Here is a 17,635-nt window from a genome sequence, read left to right on the forward strand (position 1 = left end):
CCTTTTCTTTTTCGCATTTTTCTTTTGATACGGTTACTGACAACCAAAATATTAGGATTTCGCTTTAATCCATGAAATTCTGGCTGAGGATTTGATTACACAGAGGGCTAATCTTGTAAGGATGTTCACGCCAGACACAAAGATCTGAATGGCAGGCCCTGATTGTATACATCTCCGATACTTTAAAAATGTTTGCGTTTTTGTCTTTTGTGTATACTAGTATATTGTAATTGGGAGGGGATCAGGAGAATACTAGAGCTGATGGAGGCCAGTTCTCCGTGTATTCAGCTGCTTAATGAAACCTATTGGGTTTTGTTACTTGTGTGTTATCTGCACAACAGTTTTTGGATATAAAACATATGGCGTCTTTACATTGCTGAAACAATTTACAGAGGGGGAATCTCAAATTGCACGACCAAAAGATGTAGCGATTTGACTAGTTACACGAGTTTCTGTCGTCTATTATATGCTAGTTCATACATCAATGAACCTAGTAAGACAAAATACATGGTCGATAACTGTATGATTGATGTAGTATCTGGATAAGGCAATTTTTAAAAGACCAAAATGGTATTGAGCCGAATGCTCCGTCGCATAACACGCTGTTCAGCTAGCACTACTTCACATTACACGCTGTTCAGCTAGCACTACTTCACATAACACGCTGTTCAGCTAGCACTAATTCACATAACGCGCTATCGCGCCAATACAACTTCACTTAGACCTTGCACTCGCGATAACACATTCTACGCTGAACGTAGCTTATAAATACAACTTGGCATAACGAGTTCGCACAACCGCATACAATATAGCAATAGCGATAGTCCTTGCGCTTTGCAATAGCGCAACGGCGTGTGGCATGAAGTTGGTTAGCGGGACGGTGTATTGTAGTGTAAGTTTTTGTGCGCGCTACGACGTTAAAAGTGAAGTTGCATTGCGCATGAAAGCATGTGGGAGGGGGGTTTAATGCAGCGGTGTTGTCTTGATACAAAGCTATACATGTATATAGTCTGTCTAAATTATTGTTTGTTTTCATTTGGGCGATTTTCACATAAAAATACATAACTGTGAAAGAGGTACAATTGAAATCGATGAAAGGGAAAATATCAAAGATATCTTCAATGAAACACTATTATTTTTTACTCGGAAAAATTTATAGAAACGAAAAAAGATTTCGTACGGAAATTTATAATGGGAAATGTTGACACATTTTTTTTATTCGATAGTCACTCCGAAGACCCAGCACAATTTCTTGGTACTTTTATGTCAGTTGCAAGGCAAAATTCCCGTAGACTTCTTTATTTTTTAGCTGTGAATTGACAAGCTAGAAAGGGGGGGGGGGGTTAAATGAGAAATCTATAATTTTTTTCACACTTCTGAATAAACATCATTTGAACCCTGAGGTTTTTTTATAGATATCAAGTAATTAAGCAAAATGTGAATTGAGGTTATCTTGGGACAGAGAATTGTCACGTTTTAGAACATTTTATGAATATCTTAAAGGACGTGTTGTGATTTTTTGCAATGTGAAGGGAACTTTTTGGTCCTATATTTTGACACCATTTACACAAGGGTGCACCATTCAAGCAGTAATTTTAAGTAAGAGTCAATGCACATGTATGTAAAAGGAATTTTAAAGGACAGAATATATTTGCAAGGAAATTTTCAAGTAGAAAAACAATGCGGATCAGTCACTATCCATATCTCTAATACTCTATACACACAGGTTAATGATATTTTACTTATCGGAAAAAAAATCGCAACAGAAATTTTACGAAAGTCATATGCATGCTTTGGTCCACACAGTCATTAGTGTCATTCTTATTTAAATAGAATGATACTGAAAAGAATTCTTATCCCATCTAGAACTCTATTACGCTGGCGGTACAGATGTAAATTAAGCTATGGACTCTACTTAATTTACATATTAGACAATGGGTAACTCTCTTGAACAATACCGTGCCGCTGTGGGTTTTTTTTATACTCAGTGTCATAATATACTCTCGAAGTCTGTTCTCAGATTTTCCAAATCTGTCAACATGTTAGACTTTCTGCTGTTTATATGTAATATCTTTAAACAACAATGCAAAATATTGTCTTCTTGGTCTCTTAGAATTAATTTTTTTGCACAGCTGTTCATGTTTTTTATTCTTCTACTATCTGGTGACATTGAGACAAACCCAGGTCCTTCTGTTGAAAAATCCCTTGATATATTACATCTTAATATTCGAAGCATTAGGAACAAGATTGACTCTCTAATGTATTTAGTGCATGATTTTGATATTTTATGTTTTACAGAAACTCATTTAGACTCAAATGTTTTAAATGAAAATCTGTTCATTGAGGGTTTTAATAATATGTTTAGAAAAGATCGCAACTGCTATGGTGGTGGAATAATGATTTTTGCTTCAAACTTTTTGAAGGCGAACCGTAGAGAAGATTTAGAACCTTCTGATACTGAAATTATTTGGATAGAAATACCACAAGTGAAAGGGATTCTTCTAGTATGCTGTATTTATCGTCCACCACACTCTAGTAGTGCTTTTTGGCAAAAATTGTCTTGGTCTTTTGAAAAGGCTACTGATATTTCTAATAATATTGTAATACTTGGTGATCTAAATACTGATTTTTTAAAGGTAAACAACTCACATGAGATACATACAATAATGAACAACTATAGACTGACAAATATTATACATGAACCCACAAGAAGTACACACAACACAAATACCCTCATAGATCCCATTATAATTAGTGAAAATATATGTGTACATGATTCTGGTACTTTAAGTGTATGTAATGCTCTCAGTGATCATCGGGCAACTTATATCTATATTCATCAGAAAACAAATACAAACATTGCATATAAACGCAAAATTTGGGATTACAAGCATGCAGATATGGAACTTTTAAACAAACTCATACTTGAATGTGATTGGTGTAAAATCATTGATGACACAGATAACATAGATAAGGCCACAACAAATTTTACTAACAAACTCCTTTCTTTTATTCATCACTGCATACCTGAAAAAACTGTAACTATAAGGCCGAATGATAAACCATGGATGGATTCTCTTCTTAGAAAAACCTTGCGAGTTCGTAATAGGTTAAGAAAAAAGGCACAAAAAACAAGAAGAGAATCTGATTGGGTTATTTTTCGGAGAATAAGGAACAAGGTTAATAACATGAAGAAACATGCAATTGCAAACTATTATGACAATATAGACTCTCATCTTAAGGATGCTAGCTTAAACAATCAAAAATTATACTGGAAATTATTGAAAGATTGTTTCCACACTAAACTAACACACGACATCCCACCTATAAGGTATACCATGGACAATGGCAAGGAGGGTTATGCATTTTCAGACACTGATAAGATTGAATTACTTAACAATTACTTTACATCTATTACTTTCTTAGATGACAGCAATCATGACCTTCCAACTATAGGGGGTGTAGATTTAATAACTCTTTTTCAGAAATAAGAATACAAGAGCAAGAGATTACAGATATCATATCTATCATTCCAGTTAACAAGGCAATTGGTCCTGATTGTATCAGTCACAAAATGTTAAAATCATGTAAAGATACCATCTCAAAACCACTTTGCATATTATTTAACAAATCATTATCACTCAAAATTTTTCCAGAATGTTGGAAATTAGCACATGTTCTTCCATTATTTAAGAAGGATGACCCTTCTATCACTTCAAACTATAGGCCAGTTTCTCTTTTGTCTTGTATAAGCAAAATTTTTGAAAGAATTATTTTCAAACATGTATACAATCATTTACATTCGCAGAATCTCTTTTACAAATATCAAGCAGGTTTTTTACCAGGTCATTCTACAATGTATCAACTATTAGAAATATACCACTCGATTGTTAAAAGTATTGATGAAGGCAAATTTTGTTGTATGGTGTTTTGTGATCTTTCAAAAGCGTTTGATCGAGTATGGCACAAAGGTCTAATTTACAAATTAAATCTGTATGGAATTAGTGGAAACATGCTGGATTGGTTTGAGAGTTATTTAAGCAACAGAACACAAAAAGTTATGTATAGAAATATTTTTTCTTCCGTAGGCCATGTTAAAGCTGGTGTTCCTCAGGGCTCAGTACTTGGGCCATTATTATTTTTATTGTATGTAAATGATGTAGCTGAAAATATGATATCTGTATGTAGATTATATGCTGATGACAACTCTTTACAACAATGTTCAGATAATATTAATGTTATTGAACAAAATCTTAATCATGACCTCAGAATATTAGATGAATGGTCAAAAAAATGGTTGTTGAAATTCAATCCACAGAAAACCAAAGCTGTATTTTTCCATTTGAAAAATGTACATCATTTTCCTAATTTATTTTTTGAAAATTGTCAATTGGAATATGTTACTGAACACAAACATCTTGGTATACAGTTATCTTCAAACTTAAGTTGGTCAGAACATATTGATAACATTGTTAAAAAAGCTTACAAAAAACTGGGGTTACTTAAAAAGCTAAAATTTTCTGTTTCAAGGGATATTCTATCACAAATGTATGTATCTTTTATTAGACCACAATTGGAATATGCTGCCGAAGTTTGGGCTGGTTGCACACAGATGGACATAGAAAAATTGGAAAAGGTTCAATTAAATGCCGCAAGAATAGTAACTGGGCTCACAAGTTTTGCTTCAAGAAACTCAATTTATTTTGAAACAGGTTGGGAACCTTTGGAACACAGAAGAAATAGAGCTAAATTAATAACTATGTACAAAATGCACAATAACTTAGTACCTACTTACATACAAAACATTGTACCATATACAAGAGGCAGTGTTTCAAGGTACACAACTAGAAACTCTCTTGATTATTCTGTTCCAAAATTTAGATTAGAACTATTTAATAAATCATTTATTCCTGATACTGTCAGAAGATGGAATGCCCTAAGTCTTAATACAAAGGAGGCAACCTCTATTAAAATATTCAAAAAATGTTTATACAATGATACGGTAAAGCCAGAGAAACATCTTTCATTTGGAAAAAGATTTTTAAACATAACACATACACGTTTGAGACACAACTGTATTTTAAATTCTGACTTATTCCGCTGTAACTTAATAGCCAGTCCAAACTGTTCGTGTGGTTTATCAGAAGATGCATACCATTTGTTTTTTGTCTGTAAAAAGTATACAAGAGCTCGGAATTCTCTAATGAATAAGCTATTGACATTAAGTTACGTACACATTATAGATGCACATTTATTATTATGGGGGGATGATTCGTTGACAAATATACAAAACACTGAAATTTTCAAGACAGTACAAATTTTTTTGAGTGAATGTGGTCGTTTTTCAAAAAATGTTTGAATTTATAAGGTGATACTATATATGCAGTAGATTGTTTATTCATGTATATTATGTTTATCCATGTATATTTATGTGTATTCAATATTTCAATATATTTAATGTATGGCAATATTTATAAAATTTCATTACTAGGAGAGGACTATCTAAGTTTTAGAACTTGTGTCTTATCCTTTTGATTTATTCAATAAAATATGTTCAATTCAACTCTATTACAAAATGGTCTGAACATAAGAAACATTAATCGTGTATGTACACGACATTGGTAATGTTTTACTTGCACTATTCACAGTTGCGTAAGAAATAAGGGCAAGTGAAATGGTACGACCCCGGTCTTTCTTATGTAAATTGATTTATTAAAGACTCGTCTAAGGTTACAAGCTACAAAACAACTCTAATAAATTCAATCCGTAAAGAATGTATTAGTTGACACCGTTTTCATAATGTGGAGACTGTAAAGAACTTGTGTTATGAAATACGATGAACTTGTTTTTAATTTAAATTGCTGACCTTGATTCATTCCGTACAGTTCCCTAGGTATTTGATAAAAAAAAATCTTTGGCAAATGAAAGTTCAAGAGGTATATTAACATGGATACATTTTCATTCGATTTGGTTTTGAATGTCGATCATTGCATCATTTGGTCATGGACTATGCCAACAATGGTGACCTCAGTATTAGAATACTTAAAGATAATTCCAAAATGTAAAAAAAAAAATATGACTGCTGTGTCTTTCAGAAAGCAACTTTGTATTATTTTTCTGTCTTGAATTTAATTCTGCGACTCATTTTGCCGCGGACGTGAATCTACTCTTCTTCTGGATAATAAAAGAATCCAACACGGGGCTTTGTGCACGGTTTCTATAGAATGAGAGAATCCAGAAAAGTTCCGCTTCTGAAAAGCTTGTCGATTATGTCGCGTGATATTTCATTCCAAAACTCAAAGTCTGGGATATAACCAACAAGGAAGAGTAATCAACATTATTAAAAATATACTTTTTAAGTCTTCATTGATTTTAACCTTTTATGCATTCAGCATTGACTGAAAGGGTGGTGTCTTTAACTGAAATTCTACGAAATTTAGGACATTTTTCTTAGTTAGCCCCTCATAGAATTTTATGGCCAACTTATTTTACTACAAATAATGATAAGAGAACTAAGAACTATGACGATTATGTCTTTGGGTGCAGTGTAAAAGAAGGCTCAGCAGAGACACAAGATGGACTTTGGACTGTTAGCTAACAACAAAAAAACGGGTCTTCGAGAAACAATCCTAAATCCATGTACAAACTTTCCTCCCCAGAATATAAATTGGACAGTTACAAAAGGAAAGACAAAAATGTAGAAATATACTTTAATCGATTATTTTAAACAGATACATTGTGCTTATCAAGCATAACAAGTGATAGAAGTAAAAACTATATAAGTCAGAGGTAACAAGGGAAAGTAAGGGGGGGCTAAGGAAAAGAGCCATTTTTGTTCTGAACACTACACTGTGACATACTGCCCCTAGAGGCTGCAAAGCAGGCTTGAAGAGGCAAGATAATACTACATAGAAGCTTAAAGCTTAAGAACACACTAAACATTGACTAGCACCAATTGTTAAGATTGATCATTATATACTGTATCTAAATCAGTTTGTGCATCAACACCATACAATCATTAAATCACAATCCAGTTAATAAACACATGATCAAGCAGTCACATATTGTTAACACTTGAACTACTTTCTTCAAAAAAAAAATGATGAATTAGAAATGAACAAAAATATACTGCAAACTAACTTTCTTTGCTTGAAAATTTCACAAGGTTTGTGACAACTTAGCTGTTATACAGATAAAAATATTGTTCTGGACCTGTCCTGTATTGTTTCTCTTCTTTGTTCAGGAAAAATAAGAGAATACCTGTACTTTTAGTTGTAAACCAGTCTATCACTGATAAATTGTTGTACCAAATAAAAGAAGGCTTACACTATGCACTAAAACATTTGAAAAAATTTGGCATTAAAACAAGTTTATCAGAAAAAGAATTGACAATGACTTAAAAATGAAATGGGGTTATCTGTGTGTCAATTTATGCATGCAAGCAAAAGACCAACAATTTGTTATCTGGAAAGAAAACGGTCAATCAATTACCCATATCTGAAAAGCCAATAGTCTCTTTTTTAATGGAAGACTGTTTATAAACAACCTTGAAGGAATGAAAGAAATGGAATGGGAGATCTGATGAAGCATACAAATTAAAACATATACAGTAAAACACGCTTATAACGAAGTGCTGGGGACAGGGATTTTACTTCGTTATAAGCGTAATTCGTTATATCCGTCAAGTTTACAGCATGTAATAAAGTCTCAGGGAATGAAAATCACTTTGCTGTAAGCGTCAATTCATTGTAAGCGTGTTCTCTATAACCATGTTTTACTGTATACTACAGGGGTCTGTTCAACAGAGCAGGCACTCAAGAGTGCTTGAATTGTTTTGGAGATATAGGGAATTTTTGCAAGCACCCATACTGCTGAGCAGGCCTCAAATATACACATTCAAACTAGGATGGAGGTTCATCCATGTACTGCCTTCCATCCATCAACATTCTCCACCAGAATTTACATCCACTTGACAGAAAATGGCTTCAGTAGATCCACCAGTGGGATACTAACTGTCAATGTCTACAAGTAAAAAGAGAATTCAACAAAGTGAACATTTCTGTGGAAGAATGGCTTGTTGTCCAATGAACCTGTGTAAATCAAAGTAAGTAGTACCTTGACTGGCGAGTTGTACTGGAACTGAGCTCCTTTGCCATTGACTGTGACAGATTTTGGTGTCACTACCATTCCATACACAGTTAACTTGTCCAGAGTCATCTTCTCTCTTGTGTACCCTGCCTTCATCACTTCAGATGACACAAAGTTCTGTTGAATGAAAATAACTGTTATATGTACAGTTCAGAAAAATCAAATTTTAAAGATGTTTAAGGTCCATCATTCGGCTGTGCACTTGCACAAATTTGCTTCTGTGATCATTATTTCCCCCCCCCCAAAAAAATCCAAGAAATAATTATAAAGTACACATTTTCAACATACATTGCAAGGCAAAATATGACAGAAATTTACTTCAATTTGACAGTCTTATTGTCTTTGATGTCAGTGAGAGTTATCTCACTTATTAAAGAGTCACTTCACCTTAAGTTCTAGTATAGTATATTTCTATAAAGGAGAAGAACAATTCAATGTTTAAATTACAGGAGATAAAAATCCAAAAAGACTTTACCTTGCCTGCAGAGAACATGATCATGTTGAAGACCCCGCTGTCATGTGTACCTGTCAGAACAAACACTTGTATATAGTAAAATAAACATGATGTACATCATCCATACAGACAGAAGGCCGTCTATAAGTATATACCAGTATCTGAGTTTTTTGTGGTCATTACCTATAGTCTCCCCATCATCCCAAAACAAGCCTCCATTGGCCTGCCCTGTTTCATTCAGAGCTACAAGAAGTCGGAAGTTACTCTTGCGACTGAAACAGAAAAAGTTATCACTCTGTGACAATGAGGCTACCAATGATTTTAACATTCTAAGATAAGTACCAGTTATTCATTATACTTTTTATAAATACATTCCTTTATAACTTTTAATGTCATACTAGTCTAGTCACTGTAAGACCCAAAGAGTTATCTTTCTTCGTAATTTGTTACAAGATAGGGGGTGATTGAGAAAATTAATTAGTTCATTCACCTTTCCGTTGTGGTCATTGCTGGTTCCACCATTGGTAGAATGTTTCCTCCTCTAACATACAGATTGATCTGATTCATCGGGGCATTCACTTTTATCCTGGATCCACTCCCCGTTATTTTCAATCCAGTGTAAAAGTCGTACCAAGCACAGGCTGGGAAGTAGGTGTTCAAAGCAGTTGTGTCCTTTCAAGACAATAATTAACAGCAATTAAACCTTTAAATTTATAATTAAAATAGCAGGGGCTGATTTATTATGGTCATTATATAAAAAATCATATCAATGAAAGCTTCCATTAAAGGCAAAGGTCATTATCCAGGAGAAATAAGAACGCCATGGTTCACCATGATAACTAGGTAAAACAAGAAAAGGGAAATAATACTCTGAACCCACTAAATACTGATCCTCAATACAAACTATTGATGCAAGATATATTGCCTCTGCTGGGGTTTGAACCCAAGTCATCTGGCATGCTCTTCCTGCACTCTATCGATTGAGCTAAATGGTTAACCCACTAGCCAGAGCTAGTAGGAATGCCATATATCAGACCCTACCACACTTCTATGAATTTTTTCAATATTTTGTGGTAGTAAGAGAATGACATGCATTTCATATACAAGATATTTTTTCTACTCTCCGTATGAGTGTACAGTTTGTGTTCAGCGGATTGATTCAGTCTCACCTTAGTCAGTACGGGCGTGATCATTAGAGCTGACCCCCATAAGAACTGGTCATCAATAATGTAGGTGTTAGTATCCTCAGGAAACCTGTCAACAACAAAAAATTCAATGTTCAGTTACCAGATTTTGCTGTACTTCATTGACTAACAGCTGAACAATTGAAAGCCTCGCTTTGTGAGTTCTATTTATGAGGGGGAAAATCCAACTGCTGTTCAAATATCGCATAATGACTGCCATATACTGTAAATTCCTTATATTATTGAGTACTTAATTTCGCGATCCCGCTGTTTTGTATCAAATTGCGAGAAAAAACATAGCAAGTGCGGTTCATTTATCCATATTTCATATACATGTAGTTCCCAACTCTCAGAATTAATGGTGAGATTTTAAAATCTGCTAGGGGTACTTCTCACAATTTTACGCGGATATAAATTTCTTGCGTTTAATAAGGAATTTACAGTTTACTTGTAAAACTTCTTTGGAGAATTTACTTAAAAGTGAGAACTTTTACCAGTATTTATTTAAACTTAATTAATCTTTCAGATTTATTTAAAAACATCTCTCCCTCTTAAAAACCTTGATACTTCAAAGACACCTTTACAGTAATTAATTTGGTCAGTGTAAATAACTATCAAATTGTTGAACAAAATAAAACTAGTTACCAGTTCCTCTACACCATGCTACAGAAATTCTTATACAAGTATTTAAGACCTATATTTTTTGTTTCTTTAATGGAACTTGTAGAACACTTACTTAAAGAAAAGGGGTCTAGCCAGTGTCTCCAACATGTTAATAATGGAACTTGTGGAACACTTACTCAAAAAATAGGGATCTAGCAACTGTCTCCCCCATGTTTATATTGGAACTTGTGGAACACTCACTCAAAGAATAGGGGTCTAGCCACCGTCTCCCCCATGGCGTTAGACTTGTGAAACAGAGTGTAGAGGTAGGGCAGCAGAGAGTATCTGACACTGAGGGCTGTTCTGGTCGAGTTCTTCATGGCATCACTGAACACGGCCGGGTCTTGGGGCTGTAAAAGAGAGGGTATTGATTTGTAATATATGGTATTCAATGTTATTTGTTGATAAATGTTTAATAATGTAGAATTGAATAAAGTTCATCAAAAGACTTTTCATTTTCATTCTGGACAGTTTTTTTTTTAAATCCCAATAGTACCTTGACTTTTCAAACTTCAAATGATATGTGCATAAAAAAAATGTTACCTTTTTTCCCAGGTCATTGTGGTTTCTGGAGAAAGGGTAAAAAGCCCCAAGCTGCTGCCATCTTTGACACAGCTGTTCTGTAGTGTCGTCATGGAAACCACAAATGTCAGCACCAATCATAGATATTCCAAACATGTTCATATTCAGCATTTCTTAAAAAAAATAAAATAAAAGGTGACAATTAAATTAAACATGGAAATATTTTTAGGCCAGCCTCTCCCCTACAAAAACATATTAGGCATACAAAAACATTAATTATCAATGCAGTATTGTCATGACTTTCAAGATTTTTTGTTCAAGATAATCCTTGCTTTAATCAGTAAATAACACAAAATCTTACCTGGTATAGATACAGCCATATCCTCATAACGAGCAAAGTTATCACCTGACCAATGACCTCCATAATGACCTTGACCAGCAAAAGTGGAGCGTGAAATAATGAAAGGTCGTTTGGCTCTAGCTGTCTTCAAAGCCCTTCAAAATACAATATGTTTTTTGATGAAATAAACAGCAATTTAAAATTTTCACTAGGATATAAACTTGGTTGGTCACGTGATCAAATTCTGTGAAGGCCGAAGGGCTTCTCAGAAGATTTGATGACATACCAACCAAGTTCATATCCTGGTGAAGTTTTTAACATTGCTGTTTATTACTTATATTTATGTTTGAGAATGGCAAATTGTTCAGAATCATTAAAATAACGGTGTTTTCATGTTTACAATATTGCAACTGTTAAGCGATAAGTGGGTGCTGTTATCATTGTGACATCATGAAAAAGTTCACACAGAATTAAATGTTTTCGTTATTCTTTAGGTTCATATAAGGCAGCATATTTGCAAATGTAAATATAATAATTAAACATTATACGGTATACATAAATATGCTAATAAAATGGCTAAAAATTAAGAACTGGAAAGTCAGTGTAGTTAACTGTCTCAATATAATATTTTTCATTTGTTTCATGGATCATTTTAACCATTTAAAATGTTATATCCAGTTAGATGTACTGACTGGTATGTTGCCATGGTTTCTGTCAGTCCATACAGGTCATGAACATTATAGGTCAAGGAGAAGTTCTGCTGAGCTGAAGGACATATAGTCTTGGCCTTCAGTTGACCCCCAAGAACAGCTTAAAATAAAACTAGATTTTACAGTAATAGTCTTAAAACATAATTTAAATCAATAAGTATAAAAATCATTACATATACATGTATGTACCAATGCTCTAAATCCTATGTAACTTTACCTGGGACATATGGAGGATTGTCATATTTGTTTCCTGGGCAACCAGTCAAGGAACCATCATAGAAGTTGGAAAGTTCATTCATATCCTGCGTGAAAAAATATTGAGACTCTTTACATTTCAAGTAGTATCCTTTCAATTTTTTTTCCAAATACATGTAATCACTGAAAGATTGAAATACATTGCTTGTAGCATCTATAAGTAAAACTTACAATCCACATTCCATCAAACTGGACTTGATCGTGGAAAGCTTTGGTCATTTGTGTCCAGTAATCGTAGGCCTTAGGGTTGGTGAAATCAGGGAACACTACATCTCCTGGCCAGACCTGAACATTTTATATAACTCTTGTATGATTCAAAGATTTCCTCTAATTTTTTGTTCATCATATATTTTATTTAATATATCATTTTATTCAACAGAGCATCTTATTTTGTACGTAATTTATGAATTTTTTCACCTTGCCAACCAGCGGAACTCCTTTGCTGTCTTTGATCCAGATGTCCATCTTGGTTCCTATATCATAGGGAGGGTAAGGGGAAGAACTCTTCTTATTACTAATTCCAGGATCCTAATACCATATATAGAATGGAAATTGATAAAATATTCCAAAACCAACTTGCCCAAGTTTACTTTTTTAATGAAGAAATTTTTAAAAAGAAAACAAAAGCTATCTGAAAATATATTTTAAATATAAGTACGCACCACAATCATGACGTAATGCATCCCCATGCTGTGTAGAGTGTTCACCATCCCCGCCTGGTCTCCGAATTTTGATGTTCCTATTGTAAAGTCTTTATATTGATCCATGTAGTCTATATCATTCCACTGTGTATCCTACAAAAGTCAGAAAACCACAGATGTAGTCAGCCATAATAACATTCTGTAAACCAAGTTTTATTTGTAACAACTTTATTTCGCAGTGTACCAGATACAAACTGGTTCACTGCAACTTATTTTGGTGATCAAGATGCTGTTTATCTGGAAAAAAAATACCTCAGACATTTGACGATTGGTTGGTGGCAAAATTTATTTGTGAAGATGAGGCTCTTGCGGACCTTGCAAAAAATTCTCCCACATGAATAAAAGTTGGTTTTCAGTATTCAGTACTTCCTGACATATAATATAACAAGTAGGGATGTCAATTTTACTCGCTTGGCTTAGTTGATTAATTGGAGCCTTTAGTCCAGCGATAGTCGAGTACCCATTCATTTATTTGAAACTGTGTGTCCTTATTCTACTGTCACATACACAGCATCTTAGCCATAATAAACATGTAAAAACTTAATATGATAATACGCACTATAGTATTTGATTTCAAATAAATAAAAAACCATTTTCTCTAGATATCCGTTAGCTAATGCCTTAGCTTTTCCCTGTTCTTGTGATGCTTACACATAGCTGAGCTCCATATCATCTTAGGTAAATCAAATGTGACCTGTTTCATGTTATGTCATTGTCCCATGCCAAATCAACAATTAAAGTTAATGGTTATATAAAAACAATCATCTTGAGTTGATATGATTTAATTTTTGATTAATACAAACATCTAATCAAATAAATAACTGTTTAGGAGAACCACAAATTGATCTCTTTAAGTACATGTTTTCATAAGTACTATTCAAAACAAAAATTTGACATACAAATCCACAGAGATCAATTTGCAGCCGCTTAAAAATATACTAGGGACACCCGTGTAACATGATTAAAAATGCTGAGAAAAGAAAACTCTTATTTTTATTCGAAGCCGCATAACTGCCGCGTTATAAAACAAAAAAAAAGTTTTAAATTTTTTTCTTCACTTTATAACGAGTAATCAGCTAAGAAAATTTTAGTCGATGATCGGCGTGACCGAGCGATACTCGAGTACTCGTTGACATCCCTAATAACAAGCTTTCATAATAATCATGCATATCTATATATCAGATGTGAATTGGTCATAAAATCTCATGCTTCCAGTAGTCATATATATTCAATTCTCTATGACGGTCATCCAAATCATCTGCAAGTTGCAGGAGAGCTGTTACACAATTATCAAGCTTTGTGATAACCATAATTACATGATAATCACAGTTCTTAAAATACAGAAACAGTAAAAAGCCATTGGTGGATAAATAATGCCTTTTTTTATATAGTAACAGTTAACTTAATATGAAATTTGCTATGTTCATAAAAACATGTACCGGGTAATAGAAATACTCCAATATCTGACTGCATTCACTGCTTGGTATGTATGAGATCAACATGGACAAACCTGGGGTATTTTAGCCTCCTGCATTCTTTTCACCACCGCCATTGTCTCATTAACCGAGTGGTAGCCATATTTACACAGGTGGAATCCGAGACTCCAGTACGGAGGCATGAAGCTGCGACCTATGACCTCAGTGTACTGCTGGACGACCTCTGATGGACTGGGCCCCATAAACATGTAAAGGTCAAGGACACCTCCAATTGTTCTCCAGGTCAAGGCTGGAGCTGGCTGAAGGGCAGTCTCTACAAAATCAAGATCATCAGCATTTTCTACAATGCTCTACACATTGTGCATACATCATCAATATCTATTAAACACCAATTTGGGGGGAATTCATTATTGAATCATCCATAAGATATTTGACAACATATTTAACTGAACAGATTGTCATCCATGAATTTACATATTTCCTCCACACTCCCAATCAATTTTACTAAAACCAAGAAAATTGATTACAATATTGGTGAAACAACAGTTTTCTTTCATGCATTTTATAAAAATCCTTGCAAAACATTTGTGTTTTATCTCGATTTGTATCTTCTATTCTTACCTTTGGCATTGCTGTTCAGGAGGAAAAATCCATGACTTCTTCCACCATCTTCCATCATTAGGTAAAATGGATGATGCCCATACAGATTAGTGCCTGTATCAGCATCCTTGAAAAATGAAGCAGTACATTAAATTGTATCTCTGACAATTGGCATATTTCTTTGTAAACAAGAGTATATTTATGTATGGGGATTGATCCCTTTATACATGTACTTATGTGAGGAGATTGATCCCTTGATATTTACTATAATTGTGAGGGTTTGATCCCTTGATGTACATGTACGGTATTCCTAAGTTTCCTTTTAATTAATACTTACATAAGGGGCTTGATCCCGGTTCCATGTAGTCAATCTTCTCCAGTCCATGGAGTGAAGAAGACTGCCTCTGTGTTCCCCTAGTCCATACAGGCACTTAGTCGGCAGAAAGGTAGATAACTGAATGAATTGATCAGCGAATATCAGAGGTGCCGCTCCTGAGGTGTTGAACCTTCAAAATATAAAGGCTTTATCTTATTAAAGCATAAAAAACTCCACAATAATATAAAGTTAATTATATATCATAATATCTTTAAAACTGAGATATATGTTTTGAGACGACATCTTAAAACTTTTTATTTAAAACAAAAATTACAAAACAACTGGTTGGCCTGGTTCCAACATTTTTCTTGTCACTGCAAAGTTGAATGCATCTCCTGTGTTACTGACAATGACTGAATATCTCTGTATTGGGGCTGCCTTGGTCACTTTGGGTGTATCCAGAGGAACTTCATATCTGGCGTTCTTAGGATCATATATCTGTAAATGTTGAGGAAAAAGAATTATTTTTGCTTTTTTTTTAATATTCTTTTGTCAAAATTGTTTTAAGAAGAGCCGATAAATAAAATTTTTATAAAAGAAATTTTCAATTAATATTTGAAAATAAATCTTCTGATATGTCTAAACTGAAAAGAAACTTGAGTTCAAATAAAATCCTTTAAAACTTCTAGAACTGGCATCTTATAAACTTACTCTTATTCTTAATCTGTACTCTGTCTCATATTTTATGTCCATAACCAAATTCATAACATCATCTGGATAAAACCCAGTTGTGTTTCTGCTTAAAGCCACAGTAAATCCTGTTGGAGTGGTTGCCTTAAGCCCTGTTTTATATCCTGAAAAATCCCTTGGATAGTAACAGAAAGGGACACCTGTAACTTTGCCATTTAAGCCCTTGGTCTGTGTCTGTGTTTGAGCAACTTGCCAACAACATCCTCTTGCCTCACACTTTTCTTTAGTTGCAATTGACGTCTCTGGATAGCAATCAAATTTATGGTCATCATCTACAACTGCACACTGACTTTTGGACTGCACAGTCTTTTTCTTTTCATATTCCTCTTTGGTAGCTTTCAATTCTTCTTGCTTGTCAGTCTTTTCATTCAGCTGGTATCTGATTGCATCATTTTGTTCTTTAAATGCTCCATCTTGAGATTGAATTATTATGATTTGCACTCTTGGTACAGCATACAGGCTGTATATCAAAGCCAAGGTCACCAAGGTTAAAAATAGAACAAAGCTAGTTAAAACCACATTTTTGCTCCCCATTTTTGACTTGGATTACCACCTGTGTAATATAAAATTCATACAGATATGTTAATTACAAAAATTTGAAAATTAACACATTGGAGATACTGATGCATTTTAATGGCTCAGAAAAAAGATCACCTGATATATAACCCATGAATAAAAAAATCTGATAATGAAATGGCAGAAAAAATTAAACCATGAAGGAGATGGGCTTAAAATACTTAAGAATACAACATAGCATGACTAGAAGTTTGATGACCCTGAAGTGGAGAGATCTAGAAGCCGGCGCATATGTGCTATGATTTAACATCATGTTTTATACAGTGCTTCTTTTTTTGGCTGAGTCATAACTCATATAATTATACTTCACTTTCCTGCTAATTATATTAGCAGTGATATTAATAATGTTGAAGATAAACCAGAACAAACACATAATACGTACTACATGTATAGGCACTTTCTTTAATTTTAACTTAAAATACAACAGGAAAACAGAATGTAACATGCTTAACAACTAAAAAACATGACTCATGATCATGGTAGGCTTACATATAAGTATATATCATATTGAACTTTGCCTTGAAAAATGCATTTATGTTTCAACTGTAAAGTTGATTTGCTTATTCTGACAATTAAAATGCATCATGTAAAAGATAAAAACATAAGATGTGGATTACACGGTTAACTTTAGTCTTAATTTGATCGGTAAAAACCTTGTTTCCTCATTTAAGATATAAACCTTATTAACTGTCCTTGTGCAAACACATTGCACAAATTCAATATTTTAGTCCGTTGTAAACTTAGTAACATTACCGTGGACATATTTTATAGCGGCATTGCAAAAATAGCAAAAGTGTCAAAAAAAATAAATAAGGTCAAAAATTTTGTGAAACAAACCTGTCTGATTTGGTTGCTTGTTGCTCTGAATGCATCTGTCATCTGCAAAAATATCACCTGATAATGAATCCGAAAGTAGAATCATATGCCAAAACAGAGAATGTCGATCCCGATCTTGCGTGTTTCATTATCCCTTTTTGTCT

General features: G+C 33.8%; 1 protein-coding gene across 1 annotated transcript; it reads right to left on the bottom strand.

The window, feature by feature from the left end:
- Positions 1 to 6,696: 6,696 nt before the first annotated feature.
- Positions 6,697 to 17,617, bottom strand: LOC105328336 (lysosomal alpha-glucosidase). The gene is made up of 20 exons (XM_011429147.4): positions 17,493 to 17,617; positions 16,041 to 16,632; positions 15,664 to 15,827; positions 15,351 to 15,519; positions 15,035 to 15,140; positions 14,488 to 14,726; positions 12,939 to 13,070; positions 12,694 to 12,804; positions 12,448 to 12,561; positions 12,239 to 12,323; positions 12,004 to 12,121; positions 11,333 to 11,466; positions 10,993 to 11,144; positions 10,651 to 10,799; positions 9,772 to 9,856; positions 9,093 to 9,274; positions 8,786 to 8,874; positions 8,624 to 8,673; positions 8,116 to 8,265; positions 6,697 to 8,022 (listed from the first exon to the last, which is right to left on the bottom strand). Exons 2-20 carry the CDS (start codon positions 16,611 to 16,613, stop codon positions 7,960 to 7,962), a joined length of 2,865 nt encoding a protein of 954 aa, XP_011427449.3. The 5' UTR covers positions 16,614 to 16,632; positions 17,493 to 17,617; the 3' UTR covers positions 6,697 to 7,959.
- Positions 17,618 to 17,635: the final 18 nt, after the last annotated feature.

This window comes from Magallana gigas, chromosome 7 (genome assembly GCF_963853765.1).
Source record: "Magallana gigas chromosome 7, xbMagGiga1.1, whole genome shotgun sequence".
Classification (NCBI taxonomy): Eukaryota; Metazoa; Mollusca; class Bivalvia; order Ostreida; family Ostreidae; genus Magallana; species Magallana gigas.